Source organism: Phyllobates terribilis, unplaced genomic scaffold (assembly GCF_046119375.1).
Source record: "Phyllobates terribilis strain yellow unplaced genomic scaffold, ASM4611937v1 Scaffold_1__5_contigs__length_1240528914, whole genome shotgun sequence".
NCBI lineage: Eukaryota > Metazoa > Chordata > Amphibia > Anura > Dendrobatidae > Phyllobates > Phyllobates terribilis.
The window spans coordinates 248,789,716-248,808,041 of NW_027362761.1; the positions used below are offsets into that span (position 1 = coordinate 248,789,716).

General features: G+C 46.7%; 1 protein-coding gene across 1 annotated transcript in view; it reads right to left on the reverse strand.

Moving 5' to 3' along the window:
- LOC141166623 (uncharacterized) overlaps window positions 1–18,326 on the reverse strand; it is a 170,577-nt gene that overhangs the window by 37,428 nt on the left and 114,823 nt on the right. The window contains exons 8-9 of the mRNA XM_073653482.1: window positions 17,019–17,093; window positions 10,554–10,655 (exon numbers count right to left, since the gene is read on the reverse strand). Of these exons, the coding sequence (XP_073509583.1) occupies window positions 10,554–10,655; window positions 17,019–17,093 (177 nt within the window). The remainder of the gene's footprint in view (window positions 1–10,553; window positions 10,656–17,018; window positions 17,094–18,326) is intronic.

Consider the following 18,326-nt stretch of genomic DNA (forward strand, 5'->3'; position numbering starts at 1 on the left):
TAAGCCAACAGTGTGGGTGATAGGCCACTCGCATATATATTGGGCAGAAAAAAGGGCGAAAGTCCGCCCAGGCGGGAGGAAATTAGAGTTTCATAACACATATTTCAACTGGAGAGGTATTAGAGGCCTGCAATGGCCACAGGTACTAATGGAGGTAATCAAGGTAGGGAGAGAGGCAAGAGGTCCGGTCATCTTAGTTATACAGGCCGGGGGAAACGACCTAGGTCATCACAAGAGCGTATAACTAATGGCAATAATGAAACTAGACACTGAGCACTTCAGAGAATTTTTCACAAAACTAACTATAGTATGGTCAGAGATTGTGCCGATAGCGGTATGGCAAGGTGCGCGAGACATCACAGCCATCGAATGGACAAGGCGGGTAATAAATATTCGGATGGCAAAATTTAGAAGAGACAGAGGCGGTGTAGTGATACGACACCGACAACTGGAAGGAGATAAAGCAGGCCTCATACGGCCCGACGGTGTTCACTTAATGGATATTGGACAGGACATATTCCTGTCAGGACTCCAGGACGGAGTGGAACAAGCGTTAAGAGTGATGGATGGGGGTCAGAGTCCTGCATACGAGTACGCAGGATCCTCCGTGGCCTGGAAAGAGAAAGGACATGTTGGAGAGTTACACTTGTTGGCCAACTTGCCGGTGTGGAGACAAAGGGCATGCTGCAACAAGCTGAATTATTTTAGAAATAAAATGCCTTTCTAATGGAATGAGTATAAAGAGTTAATAAAGATGTGACCGATCCTCACCCATCCAGTTGTAAGAGTCACATTATTGTATTGTCAAGGAAAGGGGGCGGTAGGGGGGCTGAGCATCTGGGTTTGGTTGGGGGGTCCCCACAGTCTGCCTAGGCTAGATGCAGTTAAAAATTCTTATTAGATACACAGGCGGTGTAGCTTGCTTCAGAGCTGGCCAACTACGCTGACTAGCAGACACTGAAGCTTTGGAGCAGACCTCTGAGTAAACAGCTCTTCAGACTCAACCATCTGTGTTACCCCAAGCCATAGTGTATTTAGTTTCTTACGGTTAAAAGGGGGGGGGAGCGACCCAACCCACCTGGAATTGACGATGCCAACGTCACGTAAAACACAGCAAGGGGACTCCAAAAATAGTCTCCATTTTTTCCAAAAATTGTGGCACAGACACCACTTAAGTGGCATCAATTGCCCCAGAGTTGCTTAAAATGGTTGGTGAGGTGATTTTACCAAATCCTCAAGCTTTTATTCTCCCCAGGATGACACAGGGGTAGAAAAGTCCTTGCGGATCCATGATTTGTTCATCTTTATGAACGTGAGTCTGTCTACATTCTCAGTGGACAGCCGCGTGCGCTTATCTGTCAGCACACCACCAGCAGCGCTGAACACACATTCAGAGAGAACGCTGGCTGCAGGGCATGACAAGATCTGCAAGGCGTGAGTGGCGAGCTCCGGACATTTTTCCAGACTAGAAGCCCAAAATGAGCAAGGGTCCAGTGACACAGTCATGGCTTCGATGTTTACTTGGAGATACTCCTGTACCATCCTCTCTAGGCGTTGACTATGTGTCATACTTCTTGTCTCCTGTGGCCTTGCAAAGGATGGTCTAAAAAAGTGGTGAAACGATTCCACAAAATTGCTGTTACCAGCAGATACTGTGTTACTGTTACGGTTTGAGTGATGAAGACTCGACAGTGCCACAGTTGGCAAGTTAGAACTGTGAGATTCACTACGTGCACCACTGGTGTTTTGTGGAAAAGCACATGTAAGATTCTGCAACAGCCTCTGCTGATACTCCTGCATGCGTGAATCCCTTTCTATGGCAGGAATTATTTTCGGCAAATTTACTTTTGTACCGGGGATCTAAGAGTGTGGCAACCCAGTAGTCAGGATAACTTCGAATTCTGACAATCCGAGGGTCATGTTGCAGGTAGTGCAGCAAGAAGGCACTCATGTGTATTGCGCATCCAGGAGGACCAAGTCGTTGTTGTGTTGGTGGTGAGGTAAGAATCATGCTTCCTTCCTCTGCCCTCTCCCCCCAACCTCGCACAACAGAAATGTGATCAAGGTCTCCCTCATCTGATGAGTCTTCCATGCCCATCACCCGTTCGTCCTCCACTTCATCCTCGGCTCCTGCACCTTCCTCAACAGTTTGGCTGCTACCATGCGCCCTGGTTAATCCCTCTCCCCCACCCTCCCATGCCTGCCGCCTTGGTGCTGCCGACCGTCTGGACCTTGGAGATGTTATCCCTTCCGCATACGACTCTTCCTCTACTTCCTCCACCTCCTCTTGTCCCACCACCTGACTCCGAATTCTGTTTAACGTGTGCTCAAGCATGTAAATCACCGGAATAGTCATGCTGATAATGGCATCGTCAGCACTAAACATCTTCGTCGCTATTTCAAAACTGTGCAGAAGGGTGCATAGATCCCTGATCTGAGACCACTCCTGCAGCGTGATTTGCCCCACCTCTGGATCTCGTTGGCCCAGGCTATACGTCAGATCGTATTGCACCAGGGCTTGTCGGTGCTGCCACAGTCGCTGCAACATGTGCAGAGTTGAATTCCACCGTGTCGGCACATCGCATTTCAGCCGGTGAACTGGCAGGCCCAACGACTTCTGTAGAGATGTAAGTCTTTGAGCTTCGGGATGCGAACGGCGGAAGTGAGCACACAGCGACCGTGCCCTCTGCAGAAAGCCATCTAGTCCGGGATAGTGGGCTAAAATTGCTGGACAACCAGGTTCAACACGTGAGCCAAACAAGGTACATGTGTGACATTGCCCCGGCGAAGGGCCGCACCCAGGTTTGCAGCATTGTCGCACATGGCCTTCCCTGGTTGCAGGTCTAGTGGAGACAACCATTCATGAAACTGGGTCTCCAGAGCTGACCACAACTCCTCAGCTGTGTGACTCACATTTCCCAGACATTTCGAAGTAAACACCGCCTGATGCCATTGAGCCCGGCTGCCAGCATAGTAAGGCGGTGTGCAGGATTCCTTCTGCGCAGTTAGAAAGCGGGTGGCATTACCAGACAGGCTTTGGGTGCAGGTGGAGGACCGAGAGGAGGTTGAGGAGGCAGAAGCAGTGGAGGAACTTCTAGATAAAGAGGATTAACGCACAACTCGTGGGGACGGCAAGACTTGGACAGCAGCCCCTTGTCCTGCTGTCACCATAGTTACCCAGTGCCCAGTCAGCGACATGTAACGCCCCTGTCAATGCCTACTCGTCCAAGTGTCTGTGGTGAAATGCACCCTGTCACACACAGAGTTTCTCAAAGAAGCGGTGATGTTGTGTGCAATATGCTGGTGTAGCGCAGGCACACCTTTCTTTGAGAAGTAGTGCCGACTGGGCATCTGGTACTGGGGCACTGCGACGGACGTAAGGTCTCGAAAATCCTCTGTGTCCACCAGGCAGAAAGTCAGCATTTCTGTAGCCAACAGCTTGCAGATGGTGAAATTCAACCTCTTAGCTTTGTCATGGCTAGGAGGAAATGGTCTTTTACTTGTCCACATCTGAGGGACCGAGGGCTGGCTGTTGTGCTTAGACGGGGTTGAGTAGGGTGTCCCCGGCAAACTGCCGGTCTGTGAGGAAGATGCAGGCGGAAAAGTTAGGTTGCCTTGATCCAAAGGTGGTGCTCTCGATGTCGGAGAGCGCTCAACACCAGCTGGTGTTTCCACTTCCAAATGAAATGATGACCTGCTAATCACACTGGCTGTTGCGGGTAAAGAGGTGGCAGGTCTGCGTCCCAAAACATGTGTGACTGCTGTCCCCCCTGTCACAGAGGATGAAGAGGCCGCGGATGCACAAGATGGGGCAGACGGTGGTTGGCCCGGCCCGCTAGGCCGCATTGTAGCACAGTGAGCTTCCCACTGCAACTTATGCTTCATATCCATGTGACGGTTCATGCATGATGTACTCAAACTATGGATTTTTTGGCCTCTACTTAGCTTTTGGTGATAAATATTACAGATAACACGAGTTGGGTCATCCTTATCGATCTGAAAAAATGCCCAGGCTATGCAAGGCTTAGAGCACATGCGACCTGAAGAGCCACCACGACTTGTGGTCAGAGGCAGAGTTGTGGTTGAGGATGCAGTTGTTGACGTGCTTTCAGTACTCCGTCTCTGTCCAGGAAGGCGCAACGTAACCTCGTCATCAATAGCATCCTCCTCCACCTCCTCTGCTGACCTCATCGACTGGCTGACTGTGGGTTGACAGTAAGTGGGATCTCCAACCTCGTCATCATCACCCTGTGTGTTCTCACACCCGTCGTCCTCAGAGCCAACCTCCTGCCCTGACCGAAAAGTCAAGTTGTCGCTCCAATCAGGTATTTGAGTCTCATCATCGTCTTCCTCATTGTCTCCACCAACAGGAGTTACAGTTTGGGAATGAGGGTCTGCATTATGGTCAGAACCTTCTGCGTCTGGTCCTGGATCTGACTCATAAAGATTCTGGGCATCAGTGCAGATCATTTCCTCGTCTGGATTAACAGAAGCTCTGGAGCAGACCTCCATTTCCCAGGCTATATTATGAGTAAACAGCTGTGCAGACTCAACCTTCTGTGTTACCCCATACTCAGACGGCAGCTGATGACTTGGGAGCTGTGAGGAAGCAAGTGCGATTGGGGTGACACCTCTGAGGACTGGAGTATTTGTGATGTTGAAGTTGAGGTGGAGGAGAGCCCACTTGAAGGAGCACTTGATATCCTTTGAAGCACCTGCTGTTTTTGCGCCTCATCTGGAATTTGTAGCGATGGGCGTGTCCGTAAGTAAGGGATCGTATCACATTGTCCACGAAAAGAAGTAGACATCTTAGTTTGGCTGGAAGATGGTCTTTCTTCTGCAGATGTTGCTCCCCCCCACCGCGGGGGTGCTTGACCCACCAGCAGACAGGCACCAGTATTGGGAGAGGGGGGCTGGCCGTCAGGGTCCAACGCGGCTCTGGCACAAACCCGGTGACACGAAGGTCGCACGGGCAGGAACGGACTGGCCGTGTCGGCTTTGCACTCCAGCGTAGTCCCTCTGCCCGCTCGCGCCCGTAACCTCAAAGGGATGCGCAAGTGTCTTTTCTTCCCAGGGCTGTTCCCTGCCCAGCAGGAACGTGGGGGAGCTCAGGTCGGCCTTCCACTGTACTCCCTTACCTCCCTCGCCCTCTTTCCTTCTTCCGTTCTCCATCTAACCCCTCGGCTCTGTGGTGTCCGCTCTCCCTCCAGCTCTCTCCTTCTCACAGGTGGACTACTGCGTGTATTCACACTGTGGCGAATCTTTTGGGCCCAGGCATAAGAAGTTGTCGAGGCAATGGATAATATGTGCCCCCTAAGAAAGGTCCATTACAAACCCATTCGAGGAAGCAACTAAGCGCCTCAAATAGTGAGCAGGATCTGGACCACCCCATGGGCAAACAGCGATCTATATAGCATGCTCCTTCCCAGAAGCAGCCCAATAGGTGGATACTATTCGGAGGCACAGGTAGTATGTAACCGGAACGCCGCATCAATGTCTGTTTTGGCCATTAGGGTGACCCTTCCCAACTTCTTGATCCGCCTGATTGCCTTGTCAAAGGATGTACAGTATGTACTACTGTACTTGGTTCCGCGTCGATGTTGTCGTTTACTGACCTGCCCCTTGGATATGACAAATGGTGGATTAGTCCGAATGTATTGGGTTCCGTTTTTGGCACAACTCACAACGGGGATACCACTACGTCTTGTAAGGAAAGTGTTCTGAATGGAACCGCCATTCTACCTAAAGATATTTCTTTTTTTAATTTTCTTGTCACGACGTCTGGGTGTTGATAGGCTGATTTTAGATTTTTACTCCAGCCTTTCTTGATTTTAGAAGGGCATGACATGCCTATATTTGTGTCTCCCCCTCCTTTTACTCCTCCACCTCTTTTCTTTTCACATGACTATATGTACTTGTCACTTTTCCATGTGTTAGTTGTGTCTTCTGAGCAGTTTGTCAGCTTTTGGACACCTTTGAAGGTGTTTTCTATGTGTTTCTATGTGTTTTTGTTTGCCTGCCATTGGTTTTAATGGTGTTCGACGAACAGTTCGACGAACAGTTCGGCGAACACACCGGTGTTCGACGAACCGAACCGAACCCGAACACTACGGGGGTGGCTCAACACTAGTTAGTTATCATCATACAATGTGGGTCTGTGGAGGTCATCATACTTTGCAGGGACCTTCATACTGTGTGAGGGGGGGTTGCTGTTGGGTGTGTGTGTGGACCATCATACTGTGTTTGGGTGCTGTCAGAGCTATCATATTGTGTGGGTGGTTGTGTGGACATCATACTTTGCTGGGGGGACTATGGAGTCATCATACTGTGCATGTGGGGGTTACAGTAGGGGAATTTACTGTAGGGGTTATCATACAGTGTGTTGGGTGCATTTTTGGGGGTATTTAAATCTATAGGGCGATAAAAGGGTTGAGAACACTAAAAGGCTTCAGTATGGGAACATTTATTATGTACCGTATATTCCGGCATATAAGACGACTTTTGAAGACTGAAAAATCTTCTGTCTAGTCTGGGGTCGTCTTATACGCCGGTAATGTTTTTGAACTTTCAGAAACTGACATGCGGGGATACTCTGGGGGTGTTAATAAGCTGCGGTGGCCGTATCCCTGCCATGTGGGAGTTAATATAAGGTGGAGGGAGTTAAAATACAGCGGCGGTAGGTCCAGACAGTCAGCGCTTCTGTGCTGAAACTGACACATCGCTGCGCTGTGTCTTCTCAGGCCTGGGACACAGCGCAGCGTATTCCCAGCAGCGGAGACAGACAGAACCTAGCGAACTTTTCTGACACATCGCAGTGTCTTCCCAGCTCCGGACACAGCGCAGGGCTTCTGTGCCGACAGCTTTCACTTGTCACAGAAGCGCTGCGCTGTGTCCGGAGCTGGGAAGTTCGCATCGCTTCTGTGACAAGTAGTGTTGAGCATTCCGATACTGTAATATCGGGTATCGGCCGATATTCGCGGTATCGGAATTCCGATACTTAATTCCGATACTTTTACAATATCGAATACCGGAATCGGAAGTTCCCATAATGCCTGCGCTCTGCAGTGTCTCTGAAGGATGACAAGCTGGATGGCAGAGCTCAGCTGCGATCCAGCCTGTCATCAGAATGCCATCCCAGCGTGGGAGAATTCTCCTGATTGTTTAAAAGCCGGCGGGCGGTAAAAATCCGCCGGCTTTTAAACAATCACACAGCCCCATACTGCTTCCCCGCAGCCTCCCACCCCGATCCTCCGCTCCCCTCGCCACCTCCCATCCCGATCGTAAGTTAGGACCGGGCGGGGAGTGCAGTACAAAGGAGCGGGGAGCGAAGGACCCGGGCGGGGAAGCCGGCAGTGAAAAGACTTCACCGCCGGCTTTCCCGTTCTGTGCTGCGCTTTCCCGCCGGTTATTTCAAATGAACAGCTGAGGTATCAGGTGATGCCGATCAGCTGTTCATTTGAAGTCGCCGCGGTGCCCTCAGAGGGTTCATGTGAGTTCATGCTTGACTGCATTGCATGAACTCACATGAACTTTCCCACGGTCTCACAGGTCAGCCTCACCTCCCAGACCCGTCATGATTGGTGTGTGCGGGTGTCTGTGAGTGTGTCTGCGAGTGTGTGTGGGGTGTCTGTGCGATGTCTGCGGGTGTGTGCGGTGTCTGTGAGATGTCTGCGAGTGTGTGCGGGTGTGCGCGGTGTCTGTGCGATGTGTCTGTGCGATGTCTGCGAGTGTGTGCGGGTGTGCGCGGTGTCTGTGCGATGTCTGGGGGTGTGTGCGGTGTCTGTGCGATGTGTGCGGTGTCTGTGCGATGTCTGCGGGTGTGCGCGGTGTCTGTGCGATGTGTGCGGGTGTGTGCGTGCAGGCAGACATAGGCCGATGTGACACTACTACTCCCATCGGTCTATGTCTGTCCCCCGTTCACTCCTGCCAGCAGGATCAGCTCGATGGGAGCAGTAGTTCCCATCAGCCTGATCCTGCTATATAAATTGCCCTACTGTGTCCCCAATAAATGTTAAATACATGTCATTGGTGGCCAGTGGTTACCTACAATAAATTAGTTCATACATTACCTGTCCCCGCCGATCGCCACCTAAAATAAAGTAAAAAATAAAAAACTACACCTATACTCACCTAGACACCTAATTCCCCGAAGCCATCGATCTGTTGTAATAAAATATAAAATAATAAACCACAACCTTATCCTTACCCCTCCGTAGTAGTCCACGAGTGTCCCACGAAGACCTCCAGTTCAGAGCAGCCACATAGAATGTGACCGCTCTGAACCGCTGCCGCCGCTAGAATGACGGGGCCATAAAGCAGCCCCGTCATTGCATAAGCGGGTTCGCCGGAGTTCAGGCAGCGCTGCTCCGGTTAGCTGCTTTACGGCCCTGCTGTATCGTGAGAAATTCCCACGGTACAGCAGTGCGTAAAGGAGGTCTCCGGAGCTGCGCTGACTGAATGCACTCCGGTGACCTCAGTCAGTGGCTCCCGCTGCCGGGAGCGGACGTGTTCCCGGCAGCGTGAGCTTACAGCAGCCATGCACAGCTGTCACCATCTCCAGATGTGACAGCTGTGCATGGGAGATCAGCGCAGGAACGTGGACAGGTAACTATTTTTTTTTTAGTAAACTAAGAATTAAATAAAATGGTGTGGTTTATTTCAAATAAATTATTTTTTTCTTGGTGTAGTGTGTGTTTTTTCTTTTTAACACTTTGTAGGTTAGTAATGGGGGTGTCTTATAGACGCCCATCATTACTAACCTGGGCTTCATGGCAGCTGGCGCTGACATGAACCCCAGCCCTATTACCCCCTGCCACCGCACCAGGGCAGCGTGGAAGAGCGAGGCTAAGTGCCAGAATTGGCGCATCCTATGGATGCGCCATTTCTGGGGCGGCTGACGGCTGGTGTTTCTAGCCTGGGAGGGGGCCAATATTCATGGCACCCTTCCTGGGCTATTAATATCAGCCCCCAGCTGTCTGCCTAGCCTTTGCTAGCTATTAAAATAGGGGGGACCCCACGTCATTTTTTGGGGGGGGTCCCCCATTTTAATAGCTAGTAAAGGCTAGGTATTCAGCTGGGGGCTGATATTAGTAGTCTGGGAAGCTCCGTGGGTATTACCCCCTTCCCAGGCTTCAAACATCTGCCCCAGCTGTCTGCTTAACCTCCGCTAGAGACTAAAATTAAGGGGAACCCCACGCCAATTTTTTTTTAAATAAATCCTTTATTTTAACACTAAATGACAAGTACAGTAATCAACACTGTCACTGTACTTCATATATATGTGACTGACATGTTTCTATCTATCTAATCTATGTATGATTCTCTATTCCTTCTATTCTAAATTGTCGGGTACAGATGCTGAATTGCCGGCCGGCTTTTTTAAAGAGACGGTGCATGAAAACACTATTATTTTTTTAAATAAATCCTTTACACTAAATGACAAGTACAGTAAGCAACACTGTCACTGTACTTCATATATATGTGACTGACATGTTTCTATCTATCTAATCTATGTATGATTCTCTATTCCTTCTATTCTAAATTGTCGGGTACAGATGCTGAATTGCCGGCCGGCTTTTTTAAAGAGACGGTGCACGAAAACACTATTATATTTTTTAATAAATCCTTTACACTAAATGACAAGTACAGTAAGCAACAATGTCACTGTACTTCATATATATGTGACTGACATATTTCTATCTATCTAATCTATGTGTGAAGCTCTATTCTTTCTGTTGTAAATTGTCGGGTACCGGTGTATGCCGCTGATGAAAATGGATGATAGTAATGTTGTTGTTGTATGCCTTATGTTTATGAGTGACAGTTTTCCTGCTATATACCTGCATGTCATAAGAATTTAAATTAAAAAAGGACCATGTTAAATTCAAATCTGTTTTTTTAAAATTTTTACCGGTGTTTGGTATGCGTTGGAAAAGGGGTAGTCTTATACGGTGAATATATCCTAAACTCTATATTTTAACAGGAAAGTAGGGGGGTCGTCTTATACACCAGGTCGTCTTATACGCCGGAATATACGGTATATGCTACAAGACATGTCCATTTCCCTGTCTTCAAAAGTAGATAGCTATGTCCTTTTGTGACTGCACCTATGCACTGTGATTCCAGTTACGTTGCAGATTTTTTTTTACGGGGAAGGGGGGCCCAATTTGGACTTTAGCTATGGGGCCCCATGATTTCTATGTACGCCCCTGCAAAAGGCAATTGCAAAACACAACAGCAGCCTCCAGTCATAAGAAATGGAAATGCAGCACAATTATCAAGGTGAATAATAGCAGCCACTAAAGGTCAATTTGCAGAGGGACAACAGAATCCTGACACCAAGTTCAGTTCTACTATTTTGTGTTAGTTACAAAATAGTAACACTGGTCACACTGGTAACACCTCCTTTCATTGATAATAAGCTCTGGAGGCACATTATCATACAGATCAGTGCCCTACATGCCCATATAGGTGGCTTAGAAGTGTTGATCCTGACAGATTCCCTTAAAACAAATAATTGAAATTGAAAGCCCCCTTAAACAAATTCAACTTACCATTCTGTGGAATGTAAAATCGGCATACAACTAGTATTATAATACAGACTATCATCAATATTAAGCCTCCATAAAAGAAATATAGTATGGTCCTCAATAAACCTAAAAGAAAGATAAATTCAATTAACCTTAATAAACAGGAATATATGTTGGAATGTGTTAATAAAATGAAATGAGAAGCCCAGAAAGTCCTGGTGGCGCTAGAATACGTGCAGGACAGTATTTCCTTTCACACTGATTTAATTGACATTTCATTTGCAGTTCAGACTTGTTACAGCATGATGTAAGCTTCCCTCCTGTGAAAGGGTATTCCAGGCAGGAGGACAAGACTGCTGTGTATTTACAGTGACTATCATTGCGAATAGATTTGTGATAATCTTGGATACAATTTGAGCTTTAAATTGATTGTCTCACGGTAATAAGACCTTGTCCATAGACATGCAGTATTGGGGTAGAAATCATTGTCTTTTTCTGTAAACTATGGTTACCTTCAAGAAAACACATGCAACCATCATTGCTTTCCATCAAAAGGGCTTTACGGGCAAGAACATAGTGCTAAGTCATCTATTTATTGGATCATTGATAGGGAGGTTCAATTGCTGTGAAGAAAGCTTCAGGGCACCCAAGAATGTCCAGAAAATGCCAGGACCATCTCTTAAAGAGGACTCAGCTACAGAATTGGTTCAACACCAGTGCAGAGCTAGCTCAGGAGTGGCAGCAGGCAGATGTCATATGCATGTACAGTGAGGCAAAGGCTTTTGCAGGCTGGCCTGGTGCCAAGAAAAGCAGCAGAAAGCAACTTATCTCCAAGAAAAACATCAAGGATAGATTGATATTCTACAGAAAGAACAGGGATTGAACTGCATAGGACTGGGGGAAGTTATTTTCTCTGATGAAGTCCCCTACGGACTATTTTGGACATATGGAAAAATGATTGCCTATAAAAGAAAAGATGAGCGCAACCATGAGTTCTGTGTCATATCAACAGTAAAGCAACATAGTGGGGTTGCTTTTCATCCAAGTGAAGACCGTGTACCTCTCAGAATACAGCGGACGAGGACAAAGGATACTAACAGACAATTTGTAGGGGAACCACCTTTTTACTAAGAGCAGAAACTGGGTTGCCCCGGCAACGCAAGAAAGGAGCACAGATAAACTTCACACACCTAGCTCAGGACAGCTAGGATCCCTGCGCTGCACGACTGACAGAACCAGGATGTACTGAAAGATAAACTATAATTTGCCTAATCAGTGGTTACACCTAATGCAATAGCCGAATGTTACCCAGAGCAAGGATGTAATCAGATGGGTGCAAGAGGTGGCCCCTGCAGTGGTTCAGCGCCAAAGTTCACAACCTTGACAATTCTCTAAGATTACAATACTGTTATGCTATCTATACACAAGCTCACCCACTGAGAGGAGTCTCTAGCTAAGGTTCACACAGCTCTATTAGCAAACAATGTCTCTAACTGAGAACCTATGTTTGGCGCCACACTCTCTCTATAGTCTGCGTGCACACTCCCATTGGGATCCCTGTGTTGGGGCCTGAGCTCAGGACTTACCGGCCTCTGAAGAAGCTGTCTGATCGTCCGATCGGCCACTTAGCTGGAAGACTGAGGAGAGGATCAAGGTCTTGTCACAGGAGCGCAGTTTAAGTCTGACAGGCTAGCATAAGGCCTTTCACGTCACAGCAGATGCCTTGGGGGTAATCCAACTCTGCATCCAACCGTAGTCATCCCCCCAAAGTGATTCTTCCTTTCTAGCAGGAGTCACAGGCAAAGTTTCACCTTTACTCAAAGTTCTGCTCAGCTTCCAGCACGCTGCACACAGAGCTTTTAGATGCAGCACCACTTTCTGCTTTCACTGACTAAAACACCATCAAGTCCATCATTGAGTCCTTTTCAGAGGCAACAGAGACTTCTTGTGGCCGGAGTCAGATACTGCAGCAATGTCCAAACATCCCCCTCTCACACAAGGATGGGGCTCACTCACAATTTTGCCTAAAAACACTGCCATGAATAAAGAATGGTCTCTAAACAAGTGAGATGGGCTTATATTTGGTTTTTATTAAGTTGCCTAATAATTCTGCACAGTAATAGTTACCTGCACAAACAGATATCCTCCTAAGATAGCCAAATCTAAAAAAAAAACACTTCAACTTCCAAAAATATTAAGCTTGGATATTTATGAGTCTTTTGGGTTGATTGAGAACATAGTTGTTGATCAATAATAAAAGTAATCCTCTAAAATACAACTTGGCTAATAATTCTGCACACAGTGTATATATATATATATATATATATATATATATATATATGACATGTGGGGTGTAGGGGGAGCGGTAGCCACGGAGGAGCGGGGCACAGGAGGCAGCAGCCGCCTGCTGCAGCCTACACTGTCCCCGCTGCTAAAGAAAATGAATATTCACTGCTCCCCACGCCCATGGGGCGTGGGGAGCACTGAATATTCATGCTCCTTAATAGCGGCACACAGTGTAGCCGCAGCGCGGCTCCTGCTGCTCCCGGAATTGCCTGTGCCTGCTGTTAAAGGGCCTGAATATTCATGCCCTTTAATAGCGGGCACACGCAATCTCCCGGCAGCAGCAGGAGCAGCGCTGCAGCTACGCTGTGTGCCGGCTATTAAGGAGCATGAAGTCACTGCTCCCCGCACACACAGTCCCGTCGTGGTGAGCAATGACTTCCAGCAGCTGATCTCTCCTTGTGAGCCGCGCATGGTAGTGACGCCATGCGTGGCTCACATGGCGAGATCAGTGCGGGCAGACAGGATGCAGCGCTGGAGGAGAGAAGAAAGGTGAGTAGGAGTGTTTATTTTTTTATGTGCAGCATGATAGGGATTAGGGGGACCATGCATACCAAAATAAGGATGAGGGGGCATACATAACAGGATAAAGGTGAGGGGGCCATACATACCAGGATAAGGCTGAGGGGGGCATACATAACAGGATAAAGATGAGGGGGCAATACATAACAGGATAAGGATGAGGGGCCATACACACCAGGATAAGGATGAGGCGTGCCATGCATACCAGGCTAGGGATTAGGGGTGCCATGCATATCAGGATAGAGATGAGGTGTGCCATGCATACCAGGACAGGGATGAAGGGTGCCATGCATACCAGGACAGGGATGAGGAGTGCCATGCATACCAGGATAGGGATGAGGGGTGCCGTGCATACCAGGACAGGGATGAGAGGTGCTATGCATACCAGGATGGGGATTGCTGTGCCATGTATACCAGGATAGGGATTAGGGGTGCCATGCATACCAGGATGGAGGGGTTCCATGCATACCAGGATGGAGGGATGCCAGGCATACCAGGATGGGTATGGGGGCCACGTATAAAAGGAAGGGGGGATATATACCAGGATGGGGGATAATGTCAGATTTGGGGGACAATACCCTTGTACCAGTGTCATCAGAAGACCCCCTCCCCCTTAAAAGTGCATTGTGAACACATTTTTTGCTTAATTTTTTTTTCTATTTCTTCCTCTAAAACCTAGGTGCGTCTTATGGTCCGGTGCGTCTTATAGTTCGAAAAATACGGTATTTATGGTAATCTATAAGCCCTCCCTGTCTCCAAGACTATCAGAGTGGTAGCACATCCCTCTGGCCCGCCCTTGTATCTTATTACTGGTACCTCTTTCTCTGTCTCTCTGATCTCGCTCCTGAGGACTGCAGTGACGAGGTGAGGGGGCGCCTCACCGGGAAAGTGTAAGTGAAGCAAGCTGCAGGCGTCCGGGACACCGGTGGTATGGAGAAAAGAGAAAGAGCGGTGCTGTGCCCAGAAAAACATGCCTCTTTCACTCGTCTGGCCTGCCCTTGTATTACCTCCTTCTCTGCCTCTCACATCTTGCTCCTGAGGACTGCAGTGAAGTGACGCAGGCGCGCATGTGTGAGATTTGAGAAGGAGGTAATACAAGGGCGGCCAGACGAGTGAAAGAGGCGTGTTTTTCTGGCCACAGCACCGCTCTTTCTCTTTTCTCCGTACCACGGGTGTCCCGGATGCCTGCAGCTTGCTTCACTTACACCTTCCCGGTGAGGCACCCCCTCACCTCGTCACTGCAGTCCTCAGGAGCGAGATCAGAGAGGCAGAGAAGGAGGTACCGGTAATAGGATACAAGGGCGGGCCAGAGGGATGTGCTACCGCTCTGATAGTCTTGGAGACAGGGAGAGCTGGGCAGACAGGGAGAGCTGACCAATCCAAGCAGGATTTGTATACAACAACAAGCCAATCACGGGTAAGGTTCATCACTTTAAGATTACCATATTGAAATCAAATCAGATTTTTTTCTAATTTTTACCGTATGTGCGTTAGAAGAGGGGTAGTCTGATACGGCGAGTATATCCCAAACTCTATATTTTAACTGGAAAAGTTGGGGGTCGTCTTATACACCCAGTCGTCTTATAATCCGGAAAATACGGTATTATTATTATGTTCCCAGAAATAGCACCATTAAAAAACCTTCACATGGCAACATTGACCAAAGAATAAAAATTGTTAAGTCTTCAAGGTGCAAACTACGTATGTTTCATTGTTTAAATTAATAAGTTGAAGTGAAGAAATGGCTGTATGTTTTATGTTATTTCCATTGGTTAGAAATTAATTACATTAAATTTTAAGTCTGTTTTTTTCGAACTATAATACGCCATATCATAAGATGCACCCCAGGTTTAGACAATAGAAAATTGGAACAACATTTTTTCCTCTTAATTAAAACTTCCCTGGTTGTGGAAAGTAGAGGGGTCATTATCATTATCACTAATTTTAATGTACTAGGGTAGAATAGGGAGGTAATAAATATATTGTCAGTGTCTCTCTGCAGTGTTATACACACAAAACAGCTCTGCTACATGCACATATAGACACTCACAGCTCTGCTCCATATGCATAAATAGACACACACAACTCTACTACATATGCATATATACACACACAGCACTGCTGCATGCACATATAGACATACACAGCCCTGCTGCATGCACATATAGACATACACAGCTCTGCTGCATGCACATATAGACATACACAGCTCTGCAGCATGCACATATAGACATACACAGCTCTGCAGCATGCACATATAGACATACACAGCTCTGCTGCATGCACATATAGACATACACAGCTCTGCTGCATGCACATATAGACATACACAGCTCTGCTGCATGCACATATAGACATACACAGCTCTGCTGCATGCACATATAGACATACACAGCTCTGCTCCATGTGCATAAATAGACACACACAACTCTACTACATATGCATATATACACACACAGCACTGCTGCATGCACATATAGACATACACAGCTCTGCAGCATGCACATATAGACATACACAGCTCTGCTGCATGCACATATAGACATACACAGCTCTGCTGCATGCACATATAGACATACACAGCTCTGCTGCATGCACATATAGACATACACAGCTCTGCAGCATGCACATATAGACATACACAGCTCTGCAGCATGCACATATAGACATACACAGCTCTGCTGCATGCACATATAGACATACACAGCTCTGCTGCATGCACATATAGACATACACAGCTCTGCTGCATGCACATATAGACATACACAGCTCTGCTGCATGCACATATAGACATACACAGCTCTGCTCCATGTGCATAAATAGACACACACAACTCTACTACATATGCATATATACACACACAGCACTGCTGCATGCACATATAGACATACACAGCTCTGCAGCATGCACATATAGACATACACAGCTCTGCTGCATGCACATATAGACATACACAGCTCTGCTGCATGCACATATAGACATACACAGCTCTGCTCCATGTGCATAAATAGACACACACAACTCTACTACATATGCATATATACACACACAGCACTGCTGCTTGCACATATAGACATACACAGCTCTGCTGCATGCACATATAGACATACACAACTCTACTACATGCTTATAGACATACACAGCTCTGCTGCAAGCCCATAGAAATACACAGCTCTGTTACATGCCCATACATGCTCCCGGGATAGTGTGCTGGGCTATGTTGAGGCAGATGAAAGCGAAGCGAAGTGGAAAAGTGGAAAGGGAGAGTGACTCCAGGAAAGGGAGGAAGAAGTGTGTGATAATATTCCATGTAATAACAGAAACGTCCATGAAGATAAATGCCTACTACCTGCTGTACATAGTTCCTCAAAAGTTATTGTTCAGTACAAATATGTTTATTTATGAACTATGGCCTCTCTCATTGAACTCTGCAACACCTTATCCTGGCCGGCCGAAAACAACGGCACCATGCAGTCTGCAAAGGTCTATCGCCATCAGATCTACAGTCCACACACCCAACCAGGACCCGCATTTTCATGTAGCGTGACGAGGCGTAAAGCACGAATACCTCACACACCACCATGTTACAATTACAGAAAAAATATTGGAAATATTAAACTCAACTCAATTTCTTGCTTGTCATTTCAAGTGTAGATGTCTCTGGAACCATTGTGGCTGCTGTAGTCTGTCTGGTGAAAACTGAAAAAAAAAAATTTCGTTTTCTATACAGTTTTTTAAACACTAAAAATGTATTCACCTCTTTTTGTCATGCCTATTTTCCGTTTTTGCCCTTTCGTTTTTTCCTCCCCTTATTCCAAGAGATAAAACATTTTTTTATTTCTCCCTCCACATAGGCGTATGAGGGCTTGTTTTCTGTGGAATAAGTTGTTCTTTGAATGACTCCATTCATTTTATCTTGCGATGTAATGAAAAAAATCTAAGTGCAGCAAAATTGGAAAAAAAGTGCAATTCTACAATTGTTATTTGGGTTTTTTATTTACCATGTTCACTATATGGAGAAAATTATGGCGGTACGAATATGGAGATACCAAATATGCATAATATTTAAATAGTAAAAAAAAATTGGAAATTTGTAAAAAAAAAAAAAATCTTTTGCTTTGTGTCACCATTTTCTGAGACTTTTCATGTTTTCAACTTTCGGTTAATGGGGCTGTGTGAGGGTTTATTTTTTGTGCCCCGAGTCGATATTTTGATTGATGCTATTTTGGGATAGATACAATGTTTTGATCGCCTCTAATTGCATTTTTTTGCAGTGTTGTAGCTGCCGAAAAATCGTAATTCTGGCTGTTGAATTTTTTTTCTCATTACGCCATTAATCAATCAGATTAATTACTTTTATAATTTGATAAATCGGACTTTTACAGACGTAATGATACCACATGTGTATTTTTTTTCATTTATTTATTTTTAATGGAAGAAAAGGGGGCGATTTGAACTTTTATATTTTTTTCAAAAATATTTTTTTTTCACTTATCACTATTGAACCTGCAATCATCTGATTACTTATGCTACATGCAGCAATACCATAGTACTGCTGTATATAGCAAAAATCATGGTCACCTATGATCTATACAGCAGTACCGTCATGACAGGCATGAGGATTTTCATCAGACCCACAGCCATCATTGCAACCCACTGGTGCCCCTCAATCACATCATGCAGGCACCAATGGTTCCAAAGAATGACGCACCCCCATGCCGGCACACTGTAAACGCCAGTGTCAGAGAATGACAGCGGCATTTAACAGGTTAACAGCTGGGGGAAAAGCTCCGCTCCACCCTTAGCTGTTAGAGGTAGATGATGGCTGAATATCACAGCCATGATCTGTCGGCGAAGATATAGGCTCGATTCGTGAGCCACATCAAAATCTGGAAGCTGGGATATAACGTAATTGGACGTCATATGTCGCTA